The following is a 10937-nucleotide window of genomic DNA, read 5'->3' on the forward strand; positions in this document are numbered from 1 at the left end:
ATCCATTGCTTAAAGTGCTGTGCATGTTTTGAAGGAACCAACTAATCTACTGTGAAACAAGCAGGGACTTTCCTAGGACTCAAAGGTCTTTTGGACCTTGAAGAGACCTGATAGGTATGTCTTGTTCACGGACAAACTGCCATTGCCTTTCTACCCTCTGATGAGTTCCACTTCAGCAAAGGAGTTCTCTATCAGAAATGCACAGGCATGGTAGTTGGCCACTCTGCTGGTTTTGCAGACATCAGTTTTGATGAAGATGGCACTCTGTCTTTTTAGTAGTTTCTCTTGTTCCTTGTAAATGTCTCAGTTCTGTAAGCATATATTTCATTTTAAGATTTTACAGAGTTGATGTTTGGATAGCTCTAGCTCACCAAACTTCACTCATTTCCACCATTGCTTGGATTTGGAAGCTCTTTTCTCCCTATAATTAATATTTAAATGTCAGATTTTTTAGGATGAAATAAAGAATATTATAAGAATTTCCGTTTTGATTTTTGTAAGGTGACACAATACTTTGTACTAGCAAACTCTAAAGTATTAACTCTAACTCGGCTGATGTTTGGATAGTCTACTTTATACTGCAATTTTGGTTCCTCATGTAGCTTTCATATATTATTTAAGGGACCATTCTCCTCCAGAAAAGGACTCTTCACAAGAAGACACTACAACATATGTAATTGAAAAAAAAGAAAATGAAGCACCGGACACACCAATTATGAGAGCCCTTAAAGAACTTGAAGGAAAAGCATTTAAAAGTTGGGGAACACAGACAGAAAAAGAAGACACTTCAACTAGTAAATTTATTTATATTCTTGGATTTATCTTGATTTGTATAATCTAAATCTCATATTTTTTGTTATTTTTCCTTCCTTTATTTCAAAGGATTGGAATTAGTCTGGCTCAGGTAACAGAGTAAAATTTGTAGCTTTGCAAAGAGCCTTTGAGTTTCCTAACAAAACCTGAAAAAGTAAAGCTTAATGACTTGTTTAAAATAGTAGAAATGCAAGAATTTCTCTGTGATATCATGTTAGTTAAATTATTTCAGTGCCTTTTGTCTAGCTAAAATTTATATACACTGGGTTTTAACTAAATTCCTATGATCTTTGTACCCACGTGTGATTTTTGTAGTGTAATGTCTAAATGTTGCAATGAAATCTTGTGTGTACTGTATGATTGAACAGACTTAATCTCTTCTGCAGTGATGCTGGAGTGGTATGTATTAATTACCTCTTTACATTAGGCTTTACTCAGAAGCCAAAAATATGGAGCCTAAATTCATACATCTAGGTTTGAAAATTTAGGATCTGTCCTAACTCCTGTGTCCCCTGTCTCTCAAGATACTTATGCTTTCTGTCTCATGTTTCTATTAAGCCTGTGCTATTTCTCACTTGCTCAGATTTGTCCTGTTAAACCTCATTGTAAATTCAGATCTTCTCTACTATACTTGTGCTTCAGAACAGCTCTTCTCATAGGTCAGGTTAACATCTTACTTCAGTGAATCTCAAATACTGCTCAATTTCTAGTGGGATCAGGACTTAAGCATGTATAACTGGTTAGTACAACACAAGCATACTGATAGGGAAACAGCTGAGATGGAACAATTACAGTTTTGAGTACAGTAGGTTATATGGGCACTGACTGAAGGAGAATCCTTGATATACTGTGTAATATAAATGTAAATTTTAATTTGAATATGTTTGTTTTGTTACAGAGACATCAAATCGACGTCATACAGTTGGATTTGATGAAAGCACTTTCAGTGCCCATCGGTCTCCAGAGAAATGCAAAGATCAACAAAGACCAAAAAGATATAGCTCACCTAGTGGGCAGAGGTCATCATCCCTCCCACCTTCAAACAGGAAGACAAACACACCAAGTAAGCATTTTTGTGTACAGGTGTTGTGTTGTTACTTCAAAATGAAATGTATTTAAATAACGGAAAGTGGTGCTATAAACAGCTGAAGATAGGACATTTAAAAGATAAGATTCTCACCCTTTTATCATGAATTTTCTGAAAAAAATGTTGCATACATTAGATACAGAATATGTGAAAGCTGTAACCTTACTGTCATTTGTGAGTGTGTCTCATACTTTATAGGATTTGAATGGTGAATACTTCATGAAGACCTTTGAAAATCATTCTTTAAGACTTTGGATCCTGGATCAAAGTACATTAAGAAAAGCTCTTTACATAGGAAAAATTTAGATACTTAAATCTTTTGTCCTATGTAGCAAGAAGAGAGATAATGCTGGCACCTGTGTCTGTGACATACAGTCCAAAACGATCTCCAAGAGAGAACCTGTCTCCAGGATTTAGCCACTTGCTTGGCAAAAATGAAAACACAATGACGAGGTACACATTTTTGTATTTACTAATTTTAGGGCAAGGCTTATTTTCTGGTAGTAATTATACAATTTATGGACTTAATCCAGCATACTCATACTTTTGTGAATAGTTCCTACTCATGGCAATAATCTTATCATAAGAACATAAGAACGGCCGTACTGGGTCAGACCAAAGGTCCATCTAGCCCAGTATCCTGTCTACCGACAGTGGCCAGCACCAGGTGCCCCAGAGAGTGTGGACCGAAGACAATGATCAAGCGATTTGTCTCCTACCATCCCTCTCCAGCCTCTGACAAACAGAGGCCAGGGACTCCACTTCTACCCCCTGGCTAATAGCCTTTTATGGACCTGACCTCCATGAAATTAGCTTCTCTTTAAACTCTATTATAGTCCTAGCCTTTACAGCCTCCTCTGGCAAGGAGTTCCACAGGTTGACGACACGCTGTGTGAAGAAGAACTTCCTTTTATTAGTTTTAAACCTGCTACCCATTAATTTCATTTGGTGTCCTCTAGTTCTTCTATTATGGGAACTAATAAATAACTTTTCTTTATCAGCCCTCTCCACACCACTCATGATTTTATAGACCTCTATCATATCCCCCCTCAGTCTCCTCTTTTCTAAACTGAAAAGTCCCAGTCTCTTTAACCTCTCCTCATATGGGACCCGTTCCAAACCCCTAATCATTTTAGTTGCCCTTTTCTGAACCCTTTCCAAGGCCAAAATATCTTTTTTGAGGTGAGGAGACCACATCTGTACACAGTATTCAAGATGTGGGCGTACCATAGTTTTATACAGGGGCAGTAAGATATTCTGGGTCTTATTTTCTATCCCTTTCCTAATAATTCCTAGCATCCTATTTGCCTTTTTGACCGCCGCTGCACTCTGTGTGGAAGTTTTCAGAGAACTGTCCACGATAACTCCAAGATCTCTTTCCTGATTTGTCGTAGCCAAATTAGCCCCCATCATACTGTACGTATAGTTGGGGTTATTTTTTCCGATGTGCATTACTTTACACTTATCCACATTAAATTTCATTTGCCATTTTGTTGCCCAATCACTCGGTTTGGTGAGATCTTCTTGGAGTCCCTCACAGTCTGCTTCTGTCTTGACTATCCTAAACAGTTTGGTATCATCTGCAAACTTTACTACCTCACTGCTTACCCCTTTCTCCAGATCATTTATGAATAAGTTGAAAAGAATTGGTCCCAGGACTGACCCTTGGGGGACACCACTAGTTACCCCTCTCCAATCTGAAAATTTACCATTTATTCCTACCCTTTGTTTCCTGTCTTTTAACCAGTTCTTAATCCAAGAAAGGACCTTCCCTCTTATCCCATGGCCATGTAATTTACACAAGAGCCTTTGGTGAGGGACCTTGTCAAAGGCTTTCTGAAAATCCAAGTATACTATATCTACTGGATCCCCCTTGTCCGCATGTTTGTTAACCCCTTCACAGAACTCTAATAGATTAGTAAGACAGGATTTCCCTTTACAGAAACCATGTTGACATTTGTCCAACAAATTATGTTCTTCTACATGCTTCACAATTTTATTCTTTACTATTGTTTCGACTAATTTGCCCGGTACTGAAGTTAGACTTACCGGTCTGTAATTGCCAGGATCGCCTCTAGAGCCCTTTTAAAATATTGGTGTCACGTTGGCTACCTTCCAGTCATTAGGTACGGAAGCCGATTTAAAGGATAGGTTACAAACCACAGATAATAGCTCAGCAGTTTCCCATTTAAGTTCTTTTAGAACCCTTGGATGAATGCCATCCTGTCCCGGAGATTTGTTAACATTAAGTTTTTCTATTTGTTCCAAAACCTCCTCTAATGACACTTCAATCCGGGACAGTTCCTCAGATTCATCACCCACAAAGGAAGGTGCAGATTCAGGAATCTCCCCAACGTCCTCAGCCGTGAAGACTGAATGAAGCAAAGAAATCATTTAGTTTCTCGGCAATGGTTTTATCGTCCTTGATTGCTCCTTTTATAGCTCAATCATCTAGTAAATCACAGTAAATGTGAAATATTCATATGAGAAAGAGGTCTGATCACTTAAGTAAGGGTATGCATAACTGGGACATATATCTAAAGTTAAGTTTGCTTTTTGAAATTCTGGGTCAGTATGCCGGGATACAAGTGACACCTGCTTTAAAAAAGTGTAAAAGAAAGTAAGCATTTAGAACTCTTTTTCACTCCCCATAAAAAATTGTGTGGAGACTAACCTTACTACTAAAACAAAGGATTCTCTTTATAGTACACTGGATATCCTGCTTAGCAGAGTTTGCCAGAGCAGCAGAGATAGCATTCTGAACCTGGAGGTGGACTACAGAGTAGGCATGTATAAGAAGGAGGAAAAGGGAAGTTCAACATCACTTTTAAGTGTAACATTGAAGTACTCACTCTCTTGAGAATGGAAGTCTGGCCTCCTTCTTTAGAAAGAAGCAGGTTGCATGAAGCAAGATCTTTGATATATGGAAACAAAAGAATCTGAGGGCATTATTTGATTGTAATTAGGAGAAATGTAATTGATTGTAATTAGGAGAATCCAGGGGATTGCATTTTTCATTGAAGAGGAAATTGTTTTTAATAAATCAAAATATAAAAAGATAGAAATTATTTTATAATAGTTTTTTCTAACAAGTACACTCTTCTTCCACCACTCGCCCCTCATCATTCTGTAGATTCAATATACTTCTGGATGATTTGGAAATTGCTCCTACGTCTACACTGCAACATAGCAATCCAAGAAAACGACTCCAGTTTCTTTCGCTAGATGATACAGAAGGTAATTTGTCAGAATGGGCATAATTATGATTATTTTTTAATTTCATTTTTTCCTCCTAAAGCAGGGGTGAGGAACCTTTTTTTTGGGTTGGGGCCACTGACCCACAGAAAAATCAATTGGAAGCCGCACACAATGCAAGTGAGAAGTAAAAACAAAAAAACCCTCAATAAAATGGCTCCCGACTGAGAAGGAGAAAGACACTCCCCACATTTCCCTCCCACACCAGAGGCTAGGTGGAGCCCAGACTAGTAGATTTTGTGTGCTCCAGTCCCACGGTGGGGCAGCGGGCAGGGAGAGTGAACTGGAGTACTTGCACAGACTCCTCAATGCTGAGGGGCCCTGAGGCGTAGGGACCAGATCTAGGCACCAGGTGTGAGGTACTCCACCCCTGTTCTAAAGTGACCTTTTTCCTCTGCATAGTTTCCACTGAGTTAGATAAGAGGAATCATGACAATTTTTTTCTAATAAAGCTTAGTCTGTATTTTACAATAACTAAATGTAATTACAATAATAGAATAAATATTTGATTTTTATACATGTGCATATACAATAGAATATAAATAATTCAACTGAAAAATAAGAAGAAAGGAAATAAGTGTCCTAAATTCTAATTTAGTTAAGTAATATATATATTATGAGGAGCCATATCAATATGTGTATTCAGTATCTTTAATAAATATTCTATTAGTAAGTATTGCATGCAAATAGTGAAGGGTAATTATAATAATAAAGTTATTTAATTAGTTTTTAAATTGATGGATGCAAATCTTATTTTAACCACATTTATATTAAACTACTGAATGTATATTTATCTTTTATACATGTTGAATGTATAGTAGACTTCCGATAATTCGGCACGTTTGGTACCTAGGTGGTTTATCAGATATGCCAGAGTATCGGGTGGTACTCCGGCAGGGGGGCTGTGACAGGTCTTCCGGGACCTGCACAGCATCTGGGGAGTGGGCAGGGAATGGTGTGGTGAGGGGTGAACCCTCCGCCGTTTTGCAGGAAGGCAGGGGAAGCTCCACACTGCCGCCAAGAATTTCCGGGAGGGGAGCGGGCTCCCCATCCCCTAGACTGCAGTAGTTATTGCTGAGCAGGGGGATCAGGGGTGGTGCTGTGGGACCAACCCTGGCAGTACCCCAGCTGCTCTGCTCCACCACATGTCCGCCGCTCATCAGTTTCGGCAGCGGCGGACTTGGGGAAGCGGCGGAGCAGAGTAGCGGGGGTGCTGCCAGGCACCAAGCAGGGGGCAAGGAGCAGCGCTGCGGGACCAACCCAGCAGCATCCCAGCTGCCCTGCTCTGCCACTTCCCCACATCTGCCGCTGCTGCTGCTGAAACTGACGAGCGGCGGATACGCAGCAGAGCAGAGCAGCTGGGGTGCTGCCGGGTTGGTCCCACAGCACTGTCCCTCACTCTCCTGCTTGGCGATAACTACTACAGTCTGGGGGGTAGGGAGCCCGCTCCCCTCCTGGAAACTCTTGGCAGAGGTGTGGGGCTTCCCCCACCTTCCTGCAAAATGGTGGAGGGTTCGCCCCTCGCTGCGCTGTTCCCCGCCCACCCCCCAGCCGGACACACTGCGGGTCCCAGCAGACCTGTCACAGGGGTATAATCCCCTTCCCCGCTTCTCCCCTTCCCTTTACCATCCACGAACGCCCATAGGGCTCACAGCAGTTCCAATTGTCCGGCTGGCCAGAGCAGTTCCAGGTTCCAGTTGGTGCTGAACTATCGGGAGTGCCGGACCACTGGATGCCGGACAATTGGAGTTTTACTGTATATCATTTATATTAATTTTAAATGTAATATTTTATAGTCAATTGTGTTTTAATTCTTTAACAATAATATAGAATACTTAGAGGCTACAGTGAAATGTTTGTCATTATTTACATTAAATATTTAAATAAATACCACCAAATTAATATTGTAGTATTGAGATTAGCAATGTCTCCAGTCATCAACAGAAACTAATCCCATAATTTTGAGAGAATTCTGTTAATACCACGAGGCATAAATAAACACAGTAGTAGGTTTGTCAGTTTGTGTCCTGCATCTACTGTTATATATTATGGAAAATTTTAAAAAATAAACAATATTTTTTTTATTTTTCCTACTTTCATCTTTTCATAGGAAGACAGCTTTCAGGTAAAGGTATTGACAGCTATGTTAAACACAGTTCTTGCACTGAATCTTTGCACACTGGAATGAAGAAAGAAACTGAGAGATCTGGTTGGGAAGAGAGGAATATACCACACAAAAATGAAAAAAGTGTTTCTCCATCAGTATATGATGCTGATTTCAAGTATACATCAAGAACTAAGACATTAGCTGAAACTGAAAGACTTTTTGATGAACTCACACAAGAAAAGCAACAGGTAAAAACCATTTTTCTTCTAAATTGGTGAATGAATGCATTTATGTAAAAGGGAAGCTAGTAGACTGCCATATAGCTGCACTATGCCTGGACTCAAACCAATGCAAAGTTCCTAGCATTGTTCTGACAGAGCAGTCTTCCTTGCATACTAAACTTCTGATATTGCAGTCCTTTGACTCTTCTGAGCAAAGTCATATTCTACAACTGAGATGCAGACAAATGGAGACAGAGAGGGTCTGAGGTGAATCTGTTTTGTGACAAGCTGAGATTTAAACTAGCTTTTCAAAGATGAAAGGCTTGTGCATTAAACCATTCTAGCACCAAATTAGAGTTCTCTATTCTTCAAAGGGATATTTGTGCGAGTGGTCAAGAGTATATTAATTGTATAGTATAGCAGGTGTTCTCAAACTTTCTGATACTGCGACCCCCTACAATGCTAAATGAATTTGTGTGACCCCCTCCCACCCTCACCAAAGTTGTTAAGCAAAAAAAAAAGGGGGGTAGATGGAGGGGATCCAGAGTTGTTAAGCAAAAGTTGCACCACTTTGTCCAGTTTGGGACTGCACCCACCCCTCCCCCTGAGCCAGGCCCCCCCTAGTCTCCACATCCTAATGCACTCATCCCTGCCTCAGAGCTATGCCCCCTCAATACCTCCCCCCATCCCAGTGCACTCTCTCCTCCCCATGAGGCAGGCTCCCCTAGAACCTCACCAATCCCAGTGCATTCCCTCCTCCCCCTGACGCAGGTCCCCCAGTGCTCCCCCCATCCCAGTGTACGCTCCCCTCCCCCTGAGGCAGGCATCCTCAGCATCGGGAGCCCGTTCCAATCCAATCTCCCCCCTCCCCCCGCAGAGCCAGGCACAGAGGAAACTCTTACTTTTAAAGTTGCTTCTCCTGCAGCCCGGCTACCTCAGCTCACAGCATGTAGGGGCAGTATCACATGGCCAGCAGCTGTTCTCTGCTGCTCACGTTGGTCAGAGCAGAGCACGCTCCGGTGCCCCCCTAGCGTGGCACCCGACAACTGCCCCCTTCTGCCCCTCCCCCCTTCACTAGACTCTGTGGCGCTCCTCACTCCCCATCCCCTGCCAGACGTGGCAGGGGAAAATTGTCCCCGCCAGGCTTCCGTCTGGTATTTGTCTCTCTCTTTTTTTTTTTTTTTTTTTTTTTTTTTAAACCAGACAGAGCCTACAGAGGGAGACAAAATTTTTCAAAAAAAACCCCTTGGATCCAGCTGCGACCCCCCCCCCCCCGTAAGTGGGTCACAACCCACAGTTTGAGAAATGCTGTAGTATAGGATACATTATATAGCTATACAATATCTAAGCACCTCACTGCACATATATTGCTAACCTGTCCCTGACTTTCTTGCAGATTAAAGATTAGGCAGGTTTATGCTGGCTCTTGAATTTACAGCTGCAGTATTTTGTGTGTTACTAGATTGAGGCTGCATTAAGTCGAATACCTTGTAGTGGGGGAAGAATGACCTTACAAGCAAGATTAAACCAGGTGAAAACACTTATTTCTGTGTGTCTGACTATTTTTCAGTTAATTTCCCAATACTGGAAGTCCAGTTTATATTCTCTACTTTGCTATTGAACAGGATATGGTTTAGTGGATTGTAACTAGGGGTGTAAGAATGTAACCAGGTAACCAGTAAACTGATGCTTATCAGTTAATGGCATTGGTTACACTCATCATAGGGCTGCCGGGAGCCCCAGCATCCCTGGGAGCCGCAGCAGCCCCAATGGCACCGCAGGACTGGCTGTCATGGCAGCTCCAAAAGCTGCAGCAGGCCTGGGAACCCCACAACTCCGGGAGCTGTAACAGCTCCGGGAGCTGTAACAGCCCCGGGAGCCATGGCAGGAGGGAGCAGGGAGCTGTGAGTATCTGTGTAGCCAGTAGAAATTCTATTAGTTACGTGGTTAATAATTTGTTTGCGTTTTAACATCTCTACTTGTAGCAGTAGTTTTTCCATTACACTCTACACCAGGGCTACTCAACACCTGGCCCATGGGCCACATGTGGAGCTCAACACGCAGCCCGCTGGTGGTAGCCAAAACAAAAAATAGTCAATATAAAGTTCTTCTGCTGCTATGCATTTTAGTAATTAAATTCCTGGACTGTCATTGCTCATTAAAAGTGCTGTCATGTGGGTGGAAATCGGGTAAATATTGCACTTTATTAATATCAGCAGAACTGACCTAAATGGGGCCTGCATGTTGTGTTGTCTTGCCTTAATCTTTGTATTCATGCCCATCAGTGTGAAAGATGCTATTTGCATATATTTGCACATATTTTGCATGCACATGCAAGCACACTTAAATTCTCAGTCAGAATCATTTAAACTAACTGATATATAAAGATGTAAGTTAGAGCAGGAGAGCTCCATGCGCAATTGGAGGTGAGTATCTCTGAAAAATCTTAGACATGGTCTTCAGACTCTCACACATCTATGGACCACAGGTTGAAAACCGCTGTTCTATGGCAACAACAACCTTTTGCAGACCCTTTTTGACGCAGTCCATGGACCCCAGTTTGTAAACCATTGAGTTAAGAGTATAGAAGAACCTTAAGACTTACAAACACATCTGGAATGGAGATTGTTCAAAACTCTGAATAAGGCATTATACGTATTCTTTCAAAAGCTTACAACTGAACTAACATAGCTTTGAAGCTTTACTATGCAGAACAAAAATGCTGCTCCCCTCCTTTTTAGTAGTTTAACTGAGTACAGTACTATATTTGCTTTTTGTGTGCTTATGCTGCTGCCACATTGCATACTTCTGGTAGGCCCACACTTACTAGCTTTATTTTAGCTAGCACAAAGAACAATAGCAATGAAGATGTGGCAGCACAGATGTCAGTGCAGACTAGCTGCCTGAGTACCCACTCAAGTAGACAAGTATCCGGGTGCTAGTGAAAAGCTGTTAATACTTCAGAAAAGACCTTACTGGAAAATGAGGACAGTACCAAAATATTAATTTGAGAAGTACCACTACTTGTAACTGTATGGTATTGAATGTATTATCTTTTCCAAATTGTTTTCTTTAGGAAGCTCTGGAAGATCGCTTGGAAAGGATTAATAGAGACTTGGGCTCAATCCGTATGACACTGAAAAGATTTCATGTTTTACGTACCTCTGCAAATCTTTGAGACCTGTATCCATTAAATTCAGATATGCTTTTGTTTGCACTAATGTATAATTATGCACACACAAATGCAAATTGTTTCGTATTTTTGTAAACCCTCAATAGCAGTTTTACAGCCATTATCCTTTACACACAGCAATATTTTGTACTTCAAATAGGCACATATATTTAAGCATATTTTCTTACACTTGAGAAATCAATCTGTTGTGTATTTTACTATTTTTAAAAAAGTGAATTATTTTTAAATAGTGTATAAGAATTCTGTTTATAAGGAAGTAAA

General features: G+C 41.0%; 1 protein-coding gene across 9 annotated transcripts in view; it reads left to right on the forward strand.

The window, feature by feature from the left end:
• The window catches only part of MPHOSPH9 (M-phase phosphoprotein 9), a 73077-nt gene extending 62384 nt beyond the window's left edge, over positions 1-10693 (forward strand). For 8 of the 9 annotated variants that reach the window (XM_075898552.2, XM_075898560.2, XM_075898557.2 and 5 more), the window contains 7 exons: positions 622-794; positions 1712-1876; positions 2233-2353; positions 5034-5137; positions 7266-7510; positions 8946-9014; positions 10560-10693. In XM_075898552.2, coding sequence (XP_075754667.2) covers positions 622-794; positions 1712-1876; positions 2233-2353; positions 5034-5137; positions 7266-7510; positions 8946-9014; positions 10560-10661 — 979 coding nt within the window. In that variant the 3' untranslated portion in view covers positions 10662-10693. Of the gene's footprint in view, positions 1-621; positions 795-1711; positions 1877-2232; positions 2354-5033; positions 5138-7265; positions 7511-8879; positions 9015-10559 lie in introns of those variants that run through there. The other variant, XM_075898554.2, reaches the window with a different exon arrangement.
• The last annotated feature ends 244 nt before the right edge of the window (positions 10694-10937 follow it).

Source organism: Pelodiscus sinensis, chromosome Z (assembly GCF_052426305.1).
Source record: "Pelodiscus sinensis isolate ZL-2025 chromosome Z, ASM5242630v1, whole genome shotgun sequence".
In the NCBI taxonomy this organism is placed as follows: Eukaryota; Metazoa; Chordata; order Testudines; family Trionychidae; genus Pelodiscus; species Pelodiscus sinensis.